Source organism: Ambystoma mexicanum, chromosome 12 (genome assembly GCF_040938575.1).
Source record: "Ambystoma mexicanum isolate Mex_15411 chromosome 12, UKY_AmexF1_1, whole genome shotgun sequence".
NCBI classification, from domain to species: Eukaryota; Metazoa; Chordata; class Amphibia; order Caudata; family Ambystomatidae; genus Ambystoma; species Ambystoma mexicanum.
The window spans coordinates 643,296,664-643,321,972 of NC_090936.1; the positions used below are offsets into that span (position 1 = coordinate 643,296,664).

The following is a 25,309-nucleotide window of genomic DNA, read 5'->3' on the forward strand; positions in this document are numbered from 1 at the left end:
GCAGGGCTGTCTGGGTAAAAAAATCTGGGGCGATGGGCGCAAATCACACCTCTGCGGATTGCCACGGGTGTCCTCTTTTCGAAAATGCATGGGGTTCCCTGTTTTCCTCGCTGGCTTGGACACCCGAGGCCCATATCTGTAAGTTGCGCCGGTCGGCAGAATGTCTGAGATTTCCCTCTGACAACAGACTTGGGGTTACTTGTGTTTTAGGCTTTCCCCTTGGCGGCCAGGTAGGTGCACCCACACATGTGAGGTACCGTTTTCATCTGGACACCTGTGGGAACGCGGGACGGTAGGCCATGTGTTGTGGGGGGCGTGTTTCGATGGGTGCGGCGAGCGAAATGTGCGGAAAAAGCGTTTTTTTCCCCACATTTCCGACTTTGCAGGGCTGTCTGGGTAAAAAAATCTGGGGCGATGGGCGCAAATCACACCTCTGCGGATTCCCACGGGTGTCCTCTTTTCGAAAATGCATGGGGTTCCCTGTTTTCCTCGGTGGCTTGGACACCCGAGGCCCATATCTGTAAGTTGCGCCGGTCGGCAGAATGTCGGAGATTTCCCTCTGACAACAGACTTGGGGTTACTTGTGTTTTAGGCTTTCCCCTTGGCGGCCAGGTAGGTGCACCCACACATGTGAGGTACCATTTTCATCGGGACACCTGTGGGAACGCGGGACGGTAGGCCATGTGTTGTGGGGGGCGTGTTTCGATGGGTGCGGCGAGCGAAATGTGCGGAAAAAGCGTTTTTTTCCCCACATTTCCGACTTTGCAGGGCTGTCTGGGTAAAAAAATCTGGGGCGATGGGCGCAAATCACACCTCTGCGGATTCCCACGGTTGTCCTCTTTTCGAAAATGCATGGGGTTCCCTGTTTTCCTCGGTGGCTTGGACACCCGAGGCCCATATCTGTAAGTTGCGCCGGTCGGCAGAATGTCGGAGATTTCCCTCTGACAACAGACTTGGGGTTACTTGTGTTTTAGGCTTTCCCCTTGGCGGCCAGGTAGGTGCACCCACACATGTGAGGTACCATTTTCATCGGGACACCTGTGGGAACGCGGGACGGTAGGCCATGTGTTGTGGGGGGCGTGTTTCGATGGGTGCGGCGAGCGAAATGTGCGGAAAAAGCGTTTTTTTCCCCACATTTCCGACTTTGCAGGGCTGTCTGGGTAAAAAAATCTGGGGCGATGGGCGCAAATCACACCTCTGCGGATTCCCACGGGTGTCCTCTTTTCGAAAATGCATGGGGTTCCCTGTTTTCCTCGCTGGCTTGGACACCCGAGGCCCATATCTGTAAGTTGCGCCGGTCGGCAGAATGTCGGAGATTTCCCTCTGACAACAGACTTGGGGTTACTTGTGTTTTAGGCTTTCCCCTTGGCGGCCAGGTAGGTGCACCCACACATGTGAGGTACCGTTTTCATCGGGACACCTGTGGGAACGCGGGACGGTAGGCCATGTGTTGTGGGGGGCGTGTTTCGATGGGTGCGGCGAGCGAAATGTGCGGAAAAAGCGTTTTTTTCCCCACATTTCCGACTTTGCAGGGCTGTCTGGGTAAAAAAATCTGGGGGGATGGGCGCAAATCACACCTCTGCGGATTGCCACGGGTGTCCTCTTTTCGAAAATGCATGGGGTTCCCTGTTTTCCTCGCTGGCTTGGACACCCGAGGCCCATATCTGTAAGTTGCGCCGGTCGGCAGAATGTCTGAGATTTCCCTCTGACAACAGACTTGGGGTTACTTGTGTTTTAGGCTTTCCCCTTGGCGGCCAGGTAGGTGCACCCACACATGTGAGGTACCGTTTTCATCGGGACACCTGTGGGAACGCGGGACGGTAGGCCATGTGTTGTGGGGGGCGTGTTTCGATGGGTGCGGCGAGCGAAATGTGCGGAAAAAGCGTTTTTTTCCCCACATTTCCGACTTTGCAGGGCTGTCTGGGTAAAAAAATCTGGGGCGATGGGCGCAAATCACACCTCTGCGGATTCCCACGGGTGTCCTCTTTTCGAAAATGCATGGGGTTCCCTGTTTTCCTCGGTGGCTTGGACACCCGAGGCCCATATCTGTAAGTTGCGCCGGTCGGCAGAATGTCGGAGATTTCCCTCTGACAACAGACTTGGGGTTACTTGTGTTTTAGGCTTTCCCCTTGGCGGCCAGGTAGGTGCACCCACACATGTGAGGTACCGTTTTCATCGGGACACCTGTGGGAACGCGGGACGGTAGGCCATGTGTTGTGGGGGGCGTGTTTCGATGGGTGCGGCGAGCGAAATGTGCGGAAAAAGCGTTTTTTTCCCCACATTTCCGACTTTGCAGGGCTGTCTGGGTAAAAAAATCTGGGGCAATGGGCGCAAATCACACCTCTGCGGATTCCCACGGGTGTCCTCTTTTCGAAAATGCATGGGGTTCCCTGTTTTCCTCGCTGGCTTGGACACCCGAGGCCCATATCTGTAAGTTGCGCCGGTCGGCAGAATGTCTGAGATTTCCCTCTGACAACAGACTTGGGGTTACTTGTGTTTTAGGCTTTCCCCTTGGCGGCCAGGTAGGTGCACCCACACAGGTGAGGTACCGTTTTCATCGGGACACCTGTGGGAACGCGGGACGGTAGGACATGTGTTGTGGGGGGCGTGTTTCGATGGGTGCGGCGAGCGAAATGTGCGGAAAAAGCGTTTTTTTCCCCACATTTCCGACTTTGCAGGGCTGTCTGGGTAAAAAAATCTGGGGCGATGGGCGCAAATCACACCTCTGCGGATTCCCACGGGTGTCCTCTTTTCGAAAATGCATGGGGTTCCCTGTTTTCCTCGCTGGCTTGGACACCCGAGGCCCATATCTGTAAGTTGCGCCGGTCGGCGGAATGTCTGAGATTTCCCTCTGACAACAGACTTGGGGTTACTTGTGTTTTAGGCTTTCCCCTTGGCGGCCAGGTAGGTGCACCCACACATGTGAGGTACCGTTTTCATCGGGACACCTGTGGGAACGCGGGACGGTAGGCCATGTGTTGTTGGGGGCGTGTTTCGATGGGTGAGTCGAGCGAAATGTGAGGAAAATGCGTATTTTTTCCCACATTTCGGACTTTGCGGGGGTGTCTGGGTAATAAATTCTGGGGCGATTTGGGCATATCATACCTCTGCGGATTCCCACGGGTGTCCTCTTTCCGGAAATGCATGGGGTTCCCTGTTTTCCTTGGTGGCTTGGACACCCAAGGCCCATATCTGTATGATGTGAGAGTGTGACATTTCCGGTGTGAAAACAGACTTGGGGTTACTTGTGTTTTAGGCTTTCCCCTTGGCGGCCAGGTAGGTGCACCCACACATGTGAGGTACCGTTTTCATCGGGACACCTGTGGGAACGCGTGACGGTAGGCCATGTGTTGTTGGGGGCGTGTTTCGATGGGTGCGTTGAGCGAAATGTGCGGAAAAAGCGTTTTTTTCCCCACATTTCGGACTTTGCAGGGGTGTCTGGGTAATAAATTCTGGGGCAATTTGGGCATATCATACCTCTGCGGATTCCCACGGGTGTCCTCTTTTCGGAAATGCATGGGGTTCCCTGTTTTCCTCGGTGGCTTGGACACCCGAGGCCCATATCTGTACATTGTGCCGGTCGGCAGAATGTCTGAGTTTTCCCTCTGAAAACAGACTTGGGGTTACTTGTGTTTTAGGCTTTCCCCTTGGCGGCCAGGTAGGTGCACCCACACATGTGAGGTACCGTTTTCATCGGGACACCTGTGGGAACGCGGGACGGTAGGCCATGTGTTGTTGGGGGCGTGTTTCGATGGGTGAGTCGAGCGAAATGTGAGGAAAATGCGTATTTTTTCCCACATTTCGGACTTTGCGGGGGTGTCTGGGTAATAAATTCTGGGGCGATTTGGGCATATCATACCTCTGCGGATTCCCACGGGTGTCCTCTTTCCGGAAATGCATGGGGTTCCCTGTTTTCCTTGGTGGCTTGGACACCCGAGGCCCATATCTGTATGATGTGAGAGTGTGACATTTCCGGTGTGAAAACAGACTTGGGGTTACTTGTGTTTTAGGCTTTCCCCTTGGCGGCCAGGTAGGTGCACCCACACATGTGAGGTACCGTTTTCATCGGGACACCTGTGGGAACGCGTGACGGTAGGCCATGTGTTGTTGGGGGCGTGTTTCGATGGGTGCGTCGAGCGAAATGTGCGGAAAAAGCGTTTTTTTCCCCACATTTCGGACTTTGCAGGGGTGTCTGGGTAATAAATTCTGGGGCAATTTGGGCGTATCATACCTCTGCGGATTCCCACGGGTGTCCTCTTTTCGGAAATGCATGGGGTTCCCTGTTTTCCTCGGTGGCTTGGACACCCGAGGCCCATATCTGTACATTGTGCCGGTCGGCAGAATGTCTGAGTTTTCCCTCTGAAAACAGACTTGGGGTTACTTGTGTTTTAGGCTTTCCCCTTGGCGGCCAGGTAGGTGCACCCACACATGTGAGGTACCGTTTTCATCGGGACACCTGTGGGAACGCGGGACGGTAGGCCATGTGTTGTTGGGGGCGTGTTTCGATGGGTGAGTCGAGCGAAATGTGAGGAAAATGCGTATTTTTTCCCACATTTCGGACTTTGCGGGGGTGTCTGGGTAATAAATTCTGGGGCGATTTGGGCATATCATACCTCTGCGGATTCCCACGGGTGTCCTCTTTCCGGAAATGCATGGGGTTCCCTGTTTTCCTTGGTGGCTTGGACACCCGAGGCCCATATCTGTATGATGTGAGAGTGTGACATTTCCGGTGTGAAAACAGACTTGGGGTTACTTGTGTTTTAGGCTTTCCCCTTGGCGGCCAGGTAGGTGCACCCACACATGTGAGGTACCGTTTTCATCGGGACACCTGTGGGAACGCGGGACGGTAGGCCATGTGTTGTTGGGGGCGTGTTTCGATGGGTGCGTCGAGCGAAATGTGCGGAAAAAGCGTTTTTTTCCCCACATTTCGGACTTTGCAGGGGTGTCTGGGTAATAAATTCTGGGGCAATTTGGGCATATCATACCTCTGCGGATTCCCACGGGTGTCCTCTTTTCGGAAATGCATGGGGTTCCCTGTTTTCCTCGGTGGCTTGGACACCCGAGGCCCATATCTGTATGATGGGAGAGTGTGACATTTCCGGTGTGAAAACAGACTTGGGGTTACTTGTGTTTTGGGCTTTCCCCTTGGCGGCCAGGTAGGTGCACCCACACATGTGAGGTACCGTTTTCATCGGGACACCTGTGGGAACGCGGGACGGTAGGCCATGTGTTGTGTTTGTGTGGTTTTCATAACGTTTTGACCCATTTGCTGGAGCCCTTTGTCTCACAACCCTTTCTTTTCCCAAATGTGACCTACATTTAGTCGCTGCTTTAGCCACCATACACTTTTGTAACCTGCACAAGTCACCTACCCTTGAAAAGGTCTGCCTGTGCTCTTTCAAAAAATGTATGGCTGCCGTTCCTCACCACATTGGTTTTCCCAATTTACACATGCTAAGTGCGTCTGGTCAGGCCGTGAGCGTAAAACTCCTGTGTACCATGGCTCAGTGTTTGGCTTGTGGTATTGCTTGTTTTGTACAAACACTACAAAAATGGTATGCTCTCCTAACTGCAAGAGTCGGGGGAATGTAGCGGAGCATTGCTTTTCTCAAAATTCATAGAAGCCATTGCCGTACCAAGCCAACCATGTCCAACACATACCTTTTTTTTCAGTCATTTTCCCGCTTTTCCCCCATTCGATGGCAGTTTCCCCTACCTAGTTGTTGCCTGACCTATACAAATCACCCCTTCCTAAACTTGGAATTTTGTCTACTTTTCAGAAATATATGCCTTTCTGTCCTCCAATTTGGCTTTCCTGCCCTTTTCTTCCATTCCGTCCATGCATGTCCAATTGGCAAAAATGGCAAAAATCACCTACCTCTCACAAAACGGTTGATATCCCCATCAAAATAATTTTTTTCCATTTCCACTCAACCTGTTCCTGAAAGCCAACACATTGGGGAACTCAGCACAGCAAACCATTTGTTCCTAGCTCTTACAAGGAAAAGACCACAGGCTTCTTTGTGCATCATTTTATTGCCATTTTTTGAAAAAACCCAAAATTTTCGCACATTTTCCTTATTTTCTCTCACCCCCCTACAGCAACCTGGGATTCCTGGGTGGCGTTACGACCGCCTACATGTGGGAAGAAAAGGAGCCAAATTTGGCCGAGTTATCTCATGTAACAAAAAAGTTACAAGCCATTGAATGGCCACATACCAAAATCACCAAAAAAGGCTCTGGCACTGGGGAGAAATACCCATGGCACTTAAAGGGTTAAAGGATCAATTTTTTGCTGCATTCGCTGCAGAGGATTTTCTAATGTCTCTCTTGGTATATTATTTTTAATGTCTGTATGGTCTGTTAAAAAAAATAAAAAATTAAGTACACAAAGTAATGGTTATTCATTGGCTTATATAGAAAGTGTAGTCTCTACCCTTAGTATCACTGTCTTCACTCATTTTGTCGCAAGGGAGATTTTCTTCCAGCCATTCCAAAGTACTAGACATTTCTGTGTGAAAAACAAAAAGAATTACTTTTAGTGTACCTAATACAGAAAGTTTATAAATATATAAAATAAATGTAGTGTACTTACTAGTTTCTTGCTAAGTTTTGCTGTTACTGCTGCGTAGGTCTGATGCTGCTTTTTGCCATGCAGTTTCTGTGAGGTAATTCTGTTGGAGGCATATTTATTTTGTTTTGGTATATTCCATTCTGTTGCATATGCTATTTAATTGGACGGTAGGTGTCTTACATATACAGTGTCCACTTCTTATTTATTATTGAATGTAATTTATTTATGTGTTGCTTTTTGAACATATTTAGTGTTTCTATTGCATAATACAACAATATAAGATACCCCCTGAGTTTTTGGATAGTATTGATGTTGACTGCGTCCGTCCGCGGACATGCGCACAGTCCGCGGACATCTAAAATCACTAGCGTGGGGCAGGGGGTTCAGTATCTTCTATGTTATATGTATATATACTAAGGAAATCCTAGTCAACATTTATCAAATTATTATCTATATCTACATTCAGTGAAAAAACTTTGTTAAAGGGGTGTTATGGTTAGGTTGAGCTACTAAAAACCTATGAAATTCAGCAAAAAACAAACTTTGTTAAAGGGACGTTATGGTTAAGTTGCTCTACTAAAAACCTATGAAATTCAGTAAAAAAACGTTGTTAAAGAGACGTTATGGTTCCAAGTAAAACCGAAAACCCCCTGAAATTCGCCAGTTATGGTAAGCTAAGCAACCATAACTCGCGCCACCACCGTGCACTGCTAAGACTAACACCCAGGACATCAAAGATGACATCACAAATGTTAACAAAGTTTTTTTACTGAAAAAAAAATATATATTTATATATATATCTCTATATACCTTTTAATTTCATAGTTAAGGTTCATTTTACAAAAGGTAAAGTTTAAAAAGAGAGGGAATAACATTGTTAAGGTGCAGACTCTCACTATCTTCCGCTAAAAATTCAACCAAAACTCACTCAAAGTATAAACCCTCAATCCAACCCACTACAGATCGAACCTTAACACTCACTTCAACTATGGTATTCATGTAACCTGCCTAATTCTTGGAGTTTGTTTTGTAGTGGTATTGAGTGTTTATATATTCGAGTTTTATTGGTTGAATTTGTTGTAGTCCCTTTATTTAGCGATTGTATTCTAGCTCTTCCATTTGTAGGTCACTGGGTGGCATAAGTGTTTGACGTAAGTGCGTGTGTTGTAAAATTGTGTGTCTTAAAGCATGTGAATTTTTGGTGTGTAAGTATATAGCATGCGAGTGTATAGCATATGAGTAGAGTTACAGGGTCAGGGCCATGACCCTCCCGGGGGGAGGGGGGAAGAGGAAGATTGGAGACACCTCTTAGATAGCCCTTCATGAGTCTGCATGATTAAAATAAGTACCATCTTTTCTTGCCCCATACCTGTTTTGCACGATGATGGCCAGTCTCTTTCTGTTTGTACCGAAGGACTACATCCCCCAGAAGGCCTGGCAGTGGAAGAGAGCGAACAACCCGACCCAGACAGACAATGAGGAACTGTGGACCTACGGAGAATTCTACACATCACAGCAGCAATCCCAGCGCTCTATGCAACACAAACATTTAGTTTATCTTCAATACAGCCGCTCAGCAGCCTACACAGCAAAACAGCAATCACAGTGATCTATGTGATACAGACTGAGACTTTCAGTTTTCCTTTAACAGTCCGCTTATATGTCTTTGCTTGCCTGTAATCCCAAAACTGGGGAGAAGATAGGCAGCAGTTGGCCCAGGAAACCAGATGAGGGAGGGAGCCGATGGAGGGGAAAAGAGGAGGATAAAAATGGGCACAGGAAACTGGAAGGTGTGGGCTCTTTAGGTGAGGTAAACAGAGGTGAAGGACCAAACACACCAGTCACAGGAAGGATGGCACTGAAGAGCATGGGGAAGAAGGAGTGTGCAAAGTGAGGTATTGATTGGTGGGAGAAAGTGGTTCTTGGGTGTGAGTGTACATTCAAGGAGTGAGAGTGAGACTGGCAGAGTAGGGGGTGAATCAGTGAATGAAAAGTTGACTAAAAGAGTAAAAGGAGAGTGAATGGAAGAAGGTATGGGTGGAATGTATTAGTGGGGAAGAGGCAGAGTTGTAGTACTGCGCAGGGGGAGTAGGGTTATATAGTGAAGGGGTGTAGGAGCAGATGGAAAACATCATAGGGACCGACAAGAACAGCGAGAGAGGGAGAGATGGCGAGTGGGAGGAAGAAGGAGAGGAGAAGGAAGCATGGGACATCAGGGTGAGATGTACAAGAGCAAGGAAAGGAGTGAGTGCGAACTGAGTATCTGGTATACTTGTATTTTGGGACCTAGGTTAGGATTTCAAGTACATTGTTCACAGGGAGAGACCGAGAGAAAGGGTGACAATTAGTCTGTCAGTGGATAGACAGTAGGGGTTTCTGATTTCTATAGACCATGCTGGGCTTGGGCAACACTGAGGCTAGGGAGGTAACTGCCGGAGCTAAACAGTAGTGAGAGGGACAGTCTTTGGTGAGCCCCTTTTCAATGTCTTTAATAAAAACGCTAGAACTATCTTTGAGAGTTGGTGTGTTCTTGTGCCCATCTGTGACGGTAGTGTAGTGCATTAGTATGAAGTCATAAAATGCACATCCTATATCCCTCTTTTAGGTATGAAAACTCATATTAAAGTGAGGTTTGACTTTGATGTGAGTTTTTATACGTATATGAGGTGCATTCGTACATTTACACAATTTACATCTCCTGAAAGCATACATCAGCCAGTCTTCATTTTGATGTGACTTTTCATAAATATATACAATTGTACATCTACGAAATTTACAAAATGTTTATCTCCTGCACGCATGTGTACTGTTCGTATATATATGTTGTACATTCATTCTACACATGTCTTATACACCTTTTATCCATATAAAGGCTCACATTAAAATGCAGTGTAATGTTCATGTGAGTTTTCAATTCATATAAGAGGCGTACAGGAGTTTTACTTTTTGTACATGTATGCAATTTACAACTCCAAAATGTGTTTTAAGCACATAAGTGACATCAAAGTTATTCCTGACTTTGATGAAAGGTTTCATATGTATATTAGTGTACATTTATTAAATGTGCATCTACTACACAAACGTGTATATTTCATGTAAAAGCTTTAAATTGTTCTAAGCATATGTTGTAAGTGTCGTAAATCTCCCCTGTCTCACCTGTGATCGGGATCTCCCTTGTTCGGCCGCAGGACTCTTCCTGTGGATGGTTTGGGTCTTGAATAGGCTCGCCCGAGCCTCGTCAGGTTGCAGGACGCGTTCAGAGTTCCGGGAAGTTCGTGGTTCCAGAGTATCCAGGATAGCGTTGAACGAGTAAGTAGGGGGGGAAATCCAGGAACAGGATAAAAGGCAAGGAAGAAAGTAATAGGATCAAAGGAAACCAATGTAGTGAGTAAACACACGTCGGGTCACTACCGAAGATAGCGTTGAGACACGCGGACCCGCAGGGGCGTGACCAATTAATAGTACGTACCACGACGTGAAAGCTAGTGCCTAGCACGGAGCTTGGTACGGCCATGTTGGGAGGAACAAGGAGTACAAGCCCTTCGTGACAATGACCATGAGGTCCAGAAGGGGCAATTTCGCTGGGTCATGACAGCATGCCCCCTCCAAAGACTGGTTCCTCCAGGCTTGCCTGGGTGAATAAGATGGAATCTTCTGAGCAAACGAGGGGTCTTTAAATTAGAAACTGGTTCCCATGTTCTCTCGCTAGGGGGGTAGCCTTTCCACTCTACCAGATATTGTAGTCGACCCCTCCTATACCTGGAATCACATATCCTGGACACCTCATATTCCAACTGGTCGTCCACAACAACAGGTGTGGGTTTGAAGGGTTTTCTAGTAGAAGTAACGTAGGGTTTCAACAGGGAAGTATGGAAGACTGGATGTATCTTCTTCCAGGAATCCGGGAGCTTAAGTCGGAAGGAAACAGGATTGATTATCTCCTTTATAGAAAATGGACCATAATAGCGAGGAGCTAATTTGTTTGGTCGTAGATGTCGAGGTAACATTTTCGGGGCTAACCAGACTTGATCGCCAACTGAATAGGAAGGTGATGGTCTTCTCTTAGAGTCCGCATATCTTTTGGTTCGAGTCTGGGCCTGTTCTAACTGATCCTTGGCCTCTCTTTGTAAGTCGATCAGCATCTGAATCCAAGAGTCAAGGGTAGGTACCGGAGTAGATTCTGGAAGAACTGATGGTATAACAGACGGGTGATAACCTTGACTGCAATAGAAAGGGCTGATCTTGAGAGCTGAATGATCTGAGTTATTGTAGGAGAATTTGGCTAAAGGCATAAGGAGAGACCAATAGTCTTGAACCTTGGTGGCAAAACAACAAAGATATTGTTCCAGGATTTGATTTACTCGTTCCGTTGCCCCATTGGTTTGTGGATGATAGCCTGAAGAAAGGGCACGTTGGATTCCTAGAACACGACAGAGATGTTTCCAGAATTGTGAACTATACTGAGGTCCCCGATCCGAAATAATCTTGGAAGGAAGGCCATGAAGACGAAAAATATGTTCCAGGAAAATTCCAGCAAGTTCTGAGGAAGATGGTAGTTTATACAATGGTGTAAAATGAGCTAGATGAGTGAACAAGTCAATGGTTACCATGATGGTTGTATATCCTCGGGAAGGTGGTAATTCAACAATGAAGTCAGTGGCAATAACTTCCCAGGGTCTGGTTGGCAACGTAGGTTGTAGAAGCAGACCCGCCGGCCTCTGATTATCGTATTTGTTCTGACTACAAATAGCACAGGTCTTGATGTATTTAACTACACTGGAATTCATCCCTGGCCACCAGAACTGTCTTTGTATAAGACGGAAGGTGTTGGTTACTCCTCGATGGCCGGAGTGAAGAGTATCATGGCATAGGTTCATTACCTTCTGTTGAAGTTCTTTTGTCGGAATGACCACTGAATTGTAATTGAATAAATATCCTTCCTTGATTGTTAGACGCCAGGGATTTTTCTTCGATATGTCCTTCCAGAGTTCAGATAATTGAGTCTGTACTCTGATTTCTTCCAGGAGATTGATCGCTTGAGTTACAAAGATTGTGGGTGGAAACATTTTAGGATAAATCTTATCCTCCAAGGGAATGTAGTCGGGACGCTGAGAAAGGGCATCGGCAATCAAGTTTTGAGATCCAGGAACATGTGAAATTTGAAATTGATATTGAGCAAAGAAGTAGGCCCATCGAGCTTGTCTACTGTTCCTGCACTCCATGGATTGTAGGACCTGAAGATTTCGATGATCAGTACGGACTTGAACTGGATATTTAGCACCCAGGAGTAGATGTCTCCATTCAGTGAAGGCATGACGAATAGCCAATAACTCCTTCTCCAGAACTGAGTAGTGAGTCTCGCTGGTGGTCAGGGTCCGTGAGAGATAAGCAATGGGATGTTCCAACTTATCATCGAATTCTTGTTTTAAAACTGCTCTTATGGCGTAATTGGAGGCATCAGTTTCCACTAGAAAAGGACGATTTATGTCAGGTTGGGCCAGGATGGGGGCCTGAGTGAATTCTTCTTTCAAGCGTTGTAATGCCTTGTCTTGTGGTATAGACCAGTTAAATGGAACGTCTTTCCTCAGGAGATTAACAATGGGTTGAACAATCTCGGAGAAGGTGGGAATGAATTTCCGGAAGAAGTTGGCAAGCCCCAGGAAGGATTGTATTTGCTTAACAGATGTTGGGGCGGGCCAAGCCAGTATGGCCTTCACCTTTGAAGGGTCCATACTAATTCCTTCTGAACTAAGGGCAAATCCCAAATAGTGAACTGATGTAACATGAAACAAACATTTTTCTGGTTTGGCTAAGAGTTGATTTTCACGGAGACGTTGAAGTACTGCTTTTACATGTTCTTCATGTTTCAAGGAGTCCTTGGAGAGGATCAATATGTCATCCAAGTAGACGATAACATTGAGAAATAACATGTCAGATAACACCCTATCCATAAAACGCTGGAAGACTGCAGGAGCATTAGTCAGACCAAAGGGCATGACTGGGTATTGAAAGTGACCAAAGGGTGTTCTAAAGGCTGTTTTCCATTCGTCTCCTTCCCGGATACGGATCAAATGGTAAGCACCTCGGAGATCCAGTTTCGTGAATATCACTGCACCTCTCACAGCTTCAAGGATATCCGAGATCAGGGGTAGTGGGTATCTGTCTTTCAGGGTGTATTGATTTAGGCCCCGATAGTCCAGGCAAGGTCTAAGCTCTTTGGTATCCTTTTTTGGAACGAAGAACAATGAAGCACCAGCTGGTGATTTTGAAGGTCTTATGGTGCCGTTCTCAAGATTAGTGTCTAGGTATTCCCGTAGGGGTCTCTTTTCGGGTTCTGAAAGGATAAACATCCTGCCAAAGGGAATCACTGCTGAGGGTTCAGTATCTATGGCACAGTCTTCGGGTCTATGTGGATGTAAGGCTTGAACAATGGCAGTAGAGAATACATCAGCATACCCTTGATAGATCTCTGGAACTTGTACAATATTGGAAACCATGAGTGGTGTCTCTGGACACCTTGGTAGACTTAAAGGAGCTGTGACTGAGGTATCCAGGTTTAAACAATGGTTCATACAGAACTCTGAGCTCAGGAATAAGGATCCGGCCGTCCAGTTAATATATGGATTGTGCCTTTGTAACCAGGGCATGCCCAGAACCAAGGGGTAATGGGCTGATTTTATAATGTCAAACGCAATTCTTTCTTGATGATGATTTATGGAAAGATGGATCTCCCTTGTTTGCAGACTTATGGGTTCTGAGGAAAGAGGTCTTCCGTCAATTGCTTCCACTGGCTGTGAAAAACTTCTTGCTTCATATGGAATGTTATGACTTCTGACCCAATCTTGATCAATGAAGACTCCCATTGCTCCGCAATCCACCAAGGCCAGTATGGGGTAGACCTTGTCCTTGGATGGCGATAAAAAGGCCTGTAATATCACCAATTTGTTTTGTTCAGGAGAGTTCAAGGATGGAATTGATGTGGAGCAAACATCGCTCTCCCGAAACCTTGCTCAATTTAGGATTGGTAGCTGGCGTTTCCCGAGCGTCGGGGAGGAGCCAGAGGACACTCTTTAACTAGATGTTTATCTGAGGCACAATACATGCATAAGCCTGTGTGTATTCTTCTTAACCTTTCCTGCGAGGAAATTGGTCCACGAAAGGCTCCAAGTTGCATGGGTTCAGAATCAGTGCTCGGATTCTTGGCAGATTCTGTCCTTGTAGTATTCTCTGGGGAGTTTCTTTGAATTGAGACTTTATTCTTTTTCTTTTCGGCCTTTCTTTCTTGGATTCTGAAGTCTATTTGCATAGACAAGTCCAGGAGGGCCTGGAATGAACTAGGACGTGCCACCCTGGCTAACTCGTCCTTAATCTCTTGATTTAGAACTCTGCGAAACAAGGTAAAACTGGCTTCCAGTTGCCAGTCCGCCTCTTTGGCTAGCTGTTTGAATCTGGTAACATAGGTCAACATGTCTTGGGATCCTTGTTGGAAGTCAAGTAACTTCTCTTGAGCACCGTGGACCAGCTCTGGTCGTTCGAACATGGTCTTGAGTTCCGCGATGAACCCTTCATAATCATCCAGGAGAGCATCCCCTGAATTGAGTAAAGGAGTGGCCCATGTAAGGGCATTACCGGAAAGATGCGATATTATGAAGCCCACCTTAGCCCTAGGAGTTGAGAAATAGTACGGCTTGAAGGTAAAATGTAGCGTAGCACGGAGCTTGGTACGGCCATGTTGGGGGGAACAAGGAGTACAAGCCCTTCGTGACAATGACCATGAGGTCCAGAAGGGGCAATTTCGCCGGGTCATGACAGTAAGAGCATGTTGCATAAGAGAGGGTTTTTTTTCCTCGATACCTCGCGATTTGTTTTTTTTTTTTTAAAAGTTGATTTTCCACGCGGTTTGCGTTTAGTGATAAGTGCAGATTTTATTCCTCAATTTTGATGTGGGCTCATGGTCCCAATTGTGGTCAGCCAACACGTGTTTCGACCTGTGGGTCTTTATCAAGGCTAATAGTAGTTGTCACTTGCCCCATGTGGGGTCCTGTATCAGATATGGGTCAGTTCTGTGTGTCACAGCTGGGCTCCTGGTGGGCCCTGAGTTCAATAATAGCGTGGCGCTGTTGCGTCCTCGTCCTGTTGGCCGATGTTTGATAAGAGCTGTGGCAAAAGTGTGTTTGCCATACATGTGTATGTCAAAAGTGTATGCGTCTTAACAGCATGTGTCATAGGAGTTTGTGTCAGCCAATTCTTAGATATTTGTTCCGGAAAAGCTGTTTTTTTCCTATCAGAAAACTCTATGATAAAAGATGCTCAAAACGTATTGAAAGCAACATTTTTCAAAATATGAAGCCAACCATGAAAAATTGTGAACTTTTCCATGCAAAAGTGGCTCCCTCGAAATTCTACTATGGACTTCCTTTCAGCATTTTCCATGCAAGTTTACAAACGTTTGTTGCAAAAGTTATTTTCTGAAACACCATAGACAATTTGCCTTAACTTTTATTATGCCATGCACTAACCCAAGGATATACATTTCTTATTAAAAGGGTTTGATAAAAATATACAGTATATCAATGAATATAATCTAAAACCTATAGTTAAATTAAACTCCCCCATCTTGCCCAAAAATGGTTAGTTGCAGGGCAGTAAAACTTTTAGGACCTTGTTTGACTTCAAGTGGCCAGGTGTCTTGTACTTTTTTTCAGCAGTCCACAGCCTCTTCGGAATTAGGGCTGTAAATTGCTACCAAGTTGTTTGAAGCTATCCTTGAAGTACTCCTATAATTGTAATTTAGCAGAAATGAGCACCTTGGTTACCGTTCTGCCCCGCGGTTCCTCATTCCATCCACCATCGACTGACCCCAACACCAGTCTACACGTCATCCTCCACCCACCAACACTGCCAATCTCTACAATGTAATTGCCAGCACTTTAACATGCTTTCATAATACTAGTGCTTCAGTGGCCAAATCGTATCTCACTAATGACAAAACTGTTATGCATGTCAATAACCTGCCAGCAGACTGTTCCTCAACCTGCTTACCTGATGCCAATGCCAATATTGTTATGCATGTGAATAACCTGCCAGCTGACTGTCCCTCAACTTGCTTACCTGATGCTAATGAACATATTGTTATGCATGTCAATAACATGCCAGCAAACTGTCCCCTAACATGCTTACCCATCACAATTGCCATAGCGAGCTGCTCACCAGTAGTCAGCATTGACAACACCTCCAAGTCGAAATCCATGCCCAACTCTAGCAAATCTGGGGCTACCGTGCATGACTCGCACCTTGAGGAAGCCATAAGTGCCTTCACTGCTAATAGTACAGTGACTAGAGCGGATCATAACACATTTTCAACAGCCCTAGACAAGCGCCCATTACCAGTCATGAACCCCCCTTGAACTAATGCAACCAGGGCCTTGACTAAAGCAACCACACGCTTAACTCTTACCTCCCTCCACCAGTACACTAGTGGCTCATGTTCTTGATATCTCTGACCTTATCACTACTAACCACCTAGACATTCTGGCCATTACAGAAACCTGGCTAGGTGCTGCAGCTGAGCCAGCATTATCCTTGGCCATCCCAGACGACTACACCATCTTTGGGAAAGATAGAACAACATCCAAAGGGGGGGGTTTAGGTTTCATTGCCAGAAAGGCGCTACCCATCCAAGAAATTAATAACTAGCATTCAAATCAGGCGAACTATTGTCCATTAAACTATCCCACATAGCCACCGTGAACTATCACCTCATCTACAGGTCTCTGGGACCCATACTATCCTTTGAAGGCAACATTGTATGACTCCTCTCACTAGAGACTAAGCCTTCCTCAAGAACCGTCCTCTTAGGAGATCTAAATTTAGGCTTTAATGACCCTGCTGATTCCCATGCTCTCTCGTTAACCACTTCCTAAGAATCATTGGGCTTCTCCAAACGCATCTCGGAACCCTCAGACAGCTTAAACACTACCAGCCTCCCTGACAAGAAAAGGCCATAACATTACGGCTGACACTATTCTGCCACTACTGAAGCACCTTACCTCGTCCCAGGCCAGATCCCAGGATCCCACAGAACTTGTGGATCCATACAACTATTGCTCCGCTGAGTGAAAGTAAACCTAAGCCACAAGCCCATTTGAAAACATGGTTTACCACTAGTCTCAAATCAATTTGTTCCTCAAAACAGGCCGTGGAAATCCCAGAGAAAGGACCCTTCAATCACCAACGGAACACATTTAACCTCCATATCCAAATCCTACAAACAAGCCATATGCCAAGCTAAACAAAAGTCATACAATGAACGGATCGATAAAGCACAATCAAGCTCCAGAGAGCTTTTCGCCATACTGCGTGAACTAGAGTCTCCAACGGCCCCTCCAACCAACTGCCTCAAAGAGAGTACCTGGTGCACTAACATCCAAAATGCACTCTTGGACAAAATAACTTCTCTCCCATCCAAAATCCTAGCAAAAAAAAAACTCATGAGCACCAAAACACCTACGCCTCTCACCCCTGGGCTTCCAGGCTCTCTTCATTTTATTTATTTATTTATTTGCATTTTTAAAGCACTCACACAGCCCGGGGGCATCGAGGCGCTGGTCCCAACATTTTTTTGTGTTAGTTGCGTATTTATTACACGCTTATTAACGAGAGGTTTCTAAGCGCGGACCCAGGGATCGAACCTGTGTCGCTTCGTGGCGTCTTGTTTCCAAAGCGAGCACGTTGCCTGCTGAGCTATCCTCCGGGATGCTTTTGACCAGCTGTCTGATTTCTCTAAGGTTTCGGAACCTCGAAGTCGCTAAAATTATCAGTGGCTTGAAACCTTCTAGATGTCAGGGCAACATCTGCCCAGCCATCGTCATCAAAGGATGTGCCACTGATCTAGCCTCATTCATTACCTCTCCCATCAACTCCTCCTTCAACACCAGCACAGTGCCCACACACCTAAAAGACGCATGGGTCCTTCCCCTCTTAAATGAACCAACTCTTGATCCTAGTACCCCCACCAACTACCGACCCATCACTACGGTCCCCTTCCTGCTCAAAATCCTGGACCGAGCAGCCTATATCTACAGATCCAGAAACACCTAGAACATAACCTTTTAGGTTTGCGCCAATCAGGATTCCACCCTGGTCACGGAACTGAATAAGCTTTTCTTGATCTAAAGATACAAAAGGATTAACTAAAGGATAAGGGCAAATTTGCCATCCTCCTCCTCCTACTTGACCTCTCAGCGACTTTTGATCTGGTAGATCACAAGATACTTTGCAATCACTTGGCATCAGCAGCCTATTTGTCTCCTAAAGCAATAACATGGATATAATGCCCAGCTCAGCTTTGTTGCCAAATGGTTGGCGGACGATGTTACTCCAGAAACGGCACTGTTCCACCACCCGATTGCTCCCATCCGGCTGAATGTGCTCATTTGGGCTCCCCAACAAGTCTCAGGTGAGACCATCTTCTTAGTTGCTCTTGGCAGACAAATATGGCACAGAACAGCATCGCTCCTCCACCTGAAGCATGCATATGCACCGGACATTCCGCTCCTTGCCGACTTATGCCGGAGCAGCGTTGATCTAGCAACCATCAGATATTGGGAAAGGCTGGGAGTGTACACCTGGGGGGATTCCTTCCGAGACTTCTCTTCCTTACAATCCAAAGATGGCGTTCCCAGCGGCCAATTCCTGTGGTATCTCAGAATCCGTAAACTTGCATGCGCTAAATGGGATTCCTGGCCCGAGGAGCCTGAGTCTAGCCCCTTTTTGACACTCCTATACGGGTTGGGAGAGGGATGAAGACCGGTGTCCCAAATATACAGACAGCAGACAGGCTCAATCCCCGCAGCCCTGACCTGAAACTTAAATGGGACAGAGACCTGGGGCACGAAATGACGGATGGAGAATGGGGGAGAGCATTGGCGTTCCCTAAAGAGGTTTCCCGAAACTCTAGATTCAGAATGATTCAACTTAATATACTATATCGCTCGTACCTAACACCCCACAGAATAGCGAAGATCTACGAGCAACCCCAACATAACTGTCCATGGTGTAACGGTGACAAAGCGGACCTAATGCACATGTTCTGGGAATGCATCAAAACCCGTCAACTCTGGGCTGCAGTGGAACAAACCTGTAGGAAGGCTGACATGACCAGGTATGAATGGTCTCCTGGAGAGTGCCTTCTAGGAACTTATCCCAGACTAGCCAAAATTAAGCATACAGTGAAGCTCATGGATCTATCGTGCATCCTAGCTAAAAGGACCATCGCCATGGCGTGGAAGCGGCCTGGCGGCCCACAAATCCATGCATGGCACAGTGAACTTGAATGTTGGGTAGGGGCAGAGACTTTGGCTTGGGAAGAAAGCATAGCCAGGTCCCCCGATGATGCGAGTCAGACACTAGATGCTTGGAAGGCCCTCACATGGGCTTTGTTCCATCCCTCCAATGATGACAAACCCCCTTGAACGATACAACCCTGCACAAACTGATCTACCCCTTACTTGACACCCTGCCTGCCCATCTGTTTGGGTTCCTTCCCTCACTCCCCCCTGATAACCCTCTTGAAATGATCACTTGTTAATTATGTGGAGACACCACTGTTATTGTTAATGTTTTATGTTGAACCTGTTTGTTGTTTATTACTTGCTTGGCTCACTCAAACAATTTCACCTTTTGGTTGCAGTTGGCACCGGTGTCCAGACATTTGGTCGACTGAAAACTGGTCGAAAGACCCATTTTTTTCGACCAAATGTCTGGTAACCGTTGGCACCCATTGTCATACTGCTGTTGTACTCATTATAAATGCCAATAAAGAAATTTAAAAATAAATAACTTGGATATAATCTTTCTTGTATAACAGAACTATGAGAGTCTTCTCACCATTAGCCTCGGCACTTCCCACCCCAGTCTCTTGTGGCATCCCCCAAGGCTCCTGCGTCTTACCGACAGTGTACAACATTTTCACACAGCCTCTTTTTGACCTAGTTGACTCCTTAGGTATCCTCTAGACCAATTATGTAGATGATACACAAATCCTCATTTCTATCACAGGCAACTACAACACGGATACAAGCTCCCTGAACTCAATCTACCAAAGTATCCAGACCTGGATGGCTGCGCACTCATTGTGCCTCAACAATGAATAAACTGAGTTACTACTTGTAGGATTCCACATCCTCCAAAACAAACTAGAACAAGTCCTATGCTTCTTTCGCCATAGATAGCAACTCTATCCCAGTTTCCAAAGAAGTAAAAACGTTAGGAGTGTACTTGGATGCTTTCCTCACACTAACTAGACAGCTGAATGCGATAGCTTCATCCTCAGCCTGCACCACTAAGCTGATTAATGCAAGTAGGCACTTCCTATCTACTGAGAGCTGCCTCACGCTAGTAAGAGCCCTCATTCTGTCAAGACTAGACTACTGTTATGCCCTCTTTGCTTGTACTTCTTCAAGCAACCTAACAAAACTGCAAGTAATTCAAAATAATGCACTGAGAGCAGCTTTGTATAGCCTAACAAAAGAACACATCTCTGCCGCAAGAAGAAAGGTTCACTGGCTCCCCATCCGCGAGCGAATTCACTTCAAAACCCTAACATATAAATGCCTAGCAAACACGGCCCCTAAATACCTTGTCAATAAAATCATTAAAAATGAATCTAACAGACCAACCAGAGTTTCACAAGCTAACCTGTTAGCAACACCTACATTTAATCTGCAAAAAGCTGGTGGATGCAGCTCCCCTCTACTCTCACTTAAATGGTGGAATGCCCTACCCCCTCAGCTTTGGGCCGAAACCTCCCTCTGGTCCTTCCGCAAAAATCTCAAAACCTGGCTTTTCTCAGAAGATGTATAACGCCTTTGTATGTGTCCTACCCCAAATGCTGATACTGCAACATGAAATTGTACTTGCACTTGTATTATGCTCTACATTACCACACTTCCTCTAACCAGCACCCTGATACCTACGGGTTTGGCACGGTTTCCAAACAAATAAAAAAATACATAAATGACATCTCTTTTCTACAGGTTATTTATATATAATATTGGAAATACTTTATTTTCCAAATAATTGTAACCTTTTTTTATTTTAGGCCTTTCGAGAGGGATCGAGAAAATCATCAAGAGTAAAGGTAATGGTTTAATTTTAGCTCAACACATGAAAGTGTGACTTTATCATAATATGCCTATTGTGGAAAAGTGTTTACTAACTAGCCGTCACAAAGAAACATTTTTCTATTTGTATAAAGTACACATATTTCTCTTTAACTTACTGCGCTAATGACAGAAAATTAGTAGGGATTGTTAGGCAAAAAGGCTATAATGTTTTTTTTAAGCTCAGTTTTTATTGCAGTTTTTCGAATATCAACACATTCAAAAAAGAAAAAGGGGAAAAAGTAATCTACACCATATTATACACTGACAAGATGTAATGTCTGGGGATTGCGCTCCCCTCACGGGGGTTACACTCACAGTAGCCGGTAGAGGGGAAATCCCCCCAACCCCCATAGCTCCTTTAGAGAGAGCCCAGTCTGGTCCACCTCCTCAGCCCTCCAACAATAATCCAACAATACAAGACACATTACGGTTAGTGGCCATGGAACCTAACTAATTTCTACCTGTTTGTACCTGTCGTCCGAGTCTTCAACAAGACACTACTTGTGGATCACTGAATTGTGTCACAAACTATACAGGTCTCATCCCTTATATGTACAGATACTCCCCCCCCCCCCTGTATCCCACCCCAGTTGTTGCTCAGTCTCCCCTTACATATCTCCTGCTCTCCGGACCTGAATATCAGGTGCGAAGGCCCTTCCTCCATTCGAACAACATTTCCTTCTAAATTGTCCCCATGCTTCTTTAAAAATAGACAAGTCATTATGCACTATATATGTCAATATCTCCATTGGATAGACTCCTACTTTCCGCAACCAATTCCCTTTCTTAGGTTTTGTGGGATCCTTCAATTTCTGTTCAACTGCTATCCGACTCGCACATTAAAAAACGGGCCTCCCATACCATGGGGAATACCTTGGGGAATCTATATCTCATACCCTTGTCTCATACCCTCTAGGGGGAATTCCGAGGAGTAGCGTAAGGGGTTCCAGCTGTACAGAGGTCCCCATAATATCTATTATTCAGTGTAACAATTCCACCCAAAAAAACGGAATCCGCAGGCAATCCCACCACATAAGCACTTATGACTCCAAATCCACACGTCCCCGTTGTGATGCCACTCTGGTAGCATCTTAGCAACTCTTACCGGGGCCATATGCCAACTGTGGAACACCTTAAAATTATGTTCAATAGTGTGAGTAGAGTGATTCCCATGGAAAGTTACCTTGTAAATGTTGTCCAGAACAACATCTGGCACCGTATTTGCAACCACCCGATCCCAGTAAGATTAGAATGTCCTCCTTATTTTCACAGCTGGCATCACCAGAGCCCTGCACATTTTAGAAATGATTCCTTGTCTGGATTGTTTTAATTTTCTCAAATGGAAGAGCTAGCTCTTCCCTCCATTTAGGGTCCGACAGGAATCCCATGAGCCTAAGACATTCAAATATTCCAAGGTTCTGCCCAACCAGCATCTCCCGCTCCACTTCAAACTCTTTAAGCTTCCCATTCTGGAATAGTTTTGCCACTTTTTCCAAGTGCAGTATTGGATTACCAGATGGGGTTGAGCAGGCACAGCTTGTTTAAATGTGAATTATTTGAGTGTTTTTTTTATGTCGTAATGTGAATTATTTGGTCCTGTCGCCAGATGATACTCCACTTGCACAGTGGAGTAATACGTAGAATTAGCTAAATGTTTGTCTGGGTATGGTAACCCAAACAGTTGGAGGGACCTGCATGGATTCCAACTCTGAGTTCTTTGTTGTTTTGGTCTATTGTACTCTATTCTCCTCTTTTGATGTAGAAAAATGATTCTGTGATTCAAAATAATTCAGATATTTGTAAATGTTTTATTCCAAACATAAGGCAGAAAAGGCCTGTGAAATTAACGTCCAATACATTTTGGTCCCAGTGACCATCTTTAAGGAACATTTCTAAACAAAAAAAGGTATATACAAGAAGTAATAATTAATATAGACATTCTTCAAACAATATATTGTTTGCTTCAATTCCAAAAATATTGTCAAACACTCATGGTTGTACACTCATATTTACAAGGTTTCAGGTTCTTAGCTTGGCATTAACCATATCATTACTTTCTCTGGTCTGGAGCCCTTGGGTATATCTGTAATATATTGGTATTTAACTAGATGTTATAATTTGCAACTTTTTCAATACAGTCCCATATTCAACCATCTCTGAGGACCCATGAGCCCCAGATTTCTCAGCTTAAGAGGCAGTTTAAGAGGACAGCTCCCTATTCACCTTATTTCTCCATTTTCATGAAAGGACTAAGTAGTGAATAGGCCAAGAGAAATATATATATATACACAAAAAGAGAGATTGGAAACCAATCAGGGGCACAACGGCACTCCGGCGATGCTCTTAATGAAAGACTGGATATCACCAACAAATCCACAGTCAGTCAGTGTATACCGTGCGGCCAAAGTGTCCTTTATTAATTAAAAATGCAGGGACAAGGGAGGCAGCAACAGTTTCAGTGCAAAGAAGAACGACGCGTTTCACCCTACTCGGGCTTCGTCTGGTATGTGACCGAGAGAGAGGACTGTAGCATTATAGACAATGGTGTGTAAGTCCATTTTCAGTGTTTAGCACTTAGATGAAATAGCAGTTGTCAAATAAAAGCACGGCCATGTTGGAACTATGTGACTACTCTTTTAGTGCCCTCATTTGAAACATATTGTTAAGAATGCAATATTATAATTCCCCTTGCATTTGTCCCAAATACCAATTTTCCCTGGTGGGGTAAAGGTGGACAGTTAGCACGGGATTATTAGTTTCATATATGTTCCATTCCGATTTTCCTCCGTTACAAAAATTATTTAAAGGGATAATTGTTCAACATTTCCTTTTTACATCGGCCAAATTTTCCCAGCCCAAGTGGGCAGACACAATGTCATAACTTACACTACAATAAAGTGTCTAGTGCTTACAAAGTAAATATTACAAAAATCACTATTAAAAATACAGATAATTCATATATATTAAAGTGCTGTGTGCTATGTAAACATCAATGGACTATTGAATAACAAAGTGCTAAGTGCTATCATAGGAGTGCATGTTGTAAAGCCACGTATGGTTCATACATAAACCTGGGAGGCTACATGTAACACTTGTGGGTGCCTCTATGGTATGTTCTATCATACGCATTTCAACATAAGTATACAGAAAAGACATGAAATTCAGAAATATATGTTATAAGTATTCATAATAAAACACATGAGTCGATCTAATGTAACAATGGAGGCAGTGTGTTACCCTTGCGGGCGCCTATATATTGTGACTTAAATCTATATCTTGGATGGTCTAATAAAAGGTAACAGATGTAAATACAAAAATATATGTTGCCTTTTCACATTATTATAATGACATATCAAATATGTTAAAGTGCTTAGTGCTATATGTTAGAATCACATCTCATGAATTAAATACAAAGATATTAAAAATAAATGATCCACAATGTATAAATGTGTTGCTTAATAAGATAAAATCTACAGCTAAAAAATTCCAAAGTGCAGGGTGCTGGATGTTACAGTCATATACTAATATATTGTACCTAAGGATTTTTTAAGAATGTAGGTCACAATATTTCTAACATTGGGGTTATTACCTTGTCCTTGGTCTAAATCCTATTAGTTATATTGGAAGTAATCCCTGCAATTCGTAAATGTTTTTAAACTTTCCATACAGTCCACTACTTAATGATAGTACATTTTGCATCTTAATGAAAACAGAACACGATTTCTATGCATGTAAAACATCCTCTCCTATTTTCCAAACATGTGTGCTAGAATAGTGATTTAAAATTGTTACTAAATAAGGAAAAACCATAAAAAATGAATGCAAAAAAACTGCAAACTGATGCATGAACGTCCAAATCAAACATAACATACTAGAAACCTTAATTTGTTATGTTTGCACACCGGATATACTGAGAGAGAGGGTGCTCAGAGAGTTTGTAGAATCACAGAAAGAACTGTCATCATATAAGTACAACACAATGTGATAATGATGACCTTAAAGCTTCAAGATCCCAGGAATACATATAATTCTTCATCACGATTGTGACCTCCCGGATATTTGGTGTTAAAATCTACTATATATCTAGATTCCATTTGTCTTAGAATTCTCAATCTGTCCCCTCCTCTTGGATGGATTCCCACTGAGTCAATGATGAAATATTTAAAGGATCTAATGTCATTTTGATGGACCTCCTCAAAGTGTTTTGCTAATGGGTAGGACATGTCATGATTCTTGATTGCACGTAGATGTTGCAATATTCGTAGCCTAGCTTCCAGCTTCGTGCTACCAACATACCACAAGTTGCAATCGCAGGTGATCACATAGATAACAAATTGTGTAAAACATCTCAGATCTTGTTTGATTTTAACTTCTTTCTTAGTTCGAGGATTTGTGAAAACTTTGATGTTCATCCCATGACGGCATGCTTTGCATTTAGCACAGGTGTAGAAACCTGTTGTTCTTGTTGTTAACCAAGTGTTAGTACTTTGTTTGGGTGACTGGAACATACTAGGTGAAAGTTTATTTTGTATAGAAGGTGGTTTTCTGTATGTCAAAGTGGCATGTGTTG

At 44.8% G+C, this 25,309-nt stretch overlaps 1 protein-coding gene across 4 annotated transcripts in view; it reads left to right on the forward strand.

Annotated features, from left to right (window-relative positions):
* Positions 1-25,309, forward strand: part of KMT2E (lysine methyltransferase 2E (inactive)) — a 3,564,841-nt gene that overhangs the window by 1,310,845 nt on the left and 2,228,687 nt on the right. For 3 of the 4 annotated variants that reach the window (XM_069629120.1, XM_069629118.1, XM_069629121.1), the window contains one exon: positions 20,676-20,714. The exons of the other annotated variant lie outside the window; for it this stretch is intronic. In XM_069629120.1, coding sequence (XP_069485221.1) covers positions 20,676-20,714 — 39 coding nt within the window. The remainder of the gene's footprint in view (positions 1-20,675; positions 20,715-25,309) is intronic. 4 annotated transcript variants of the gene reach the window in all.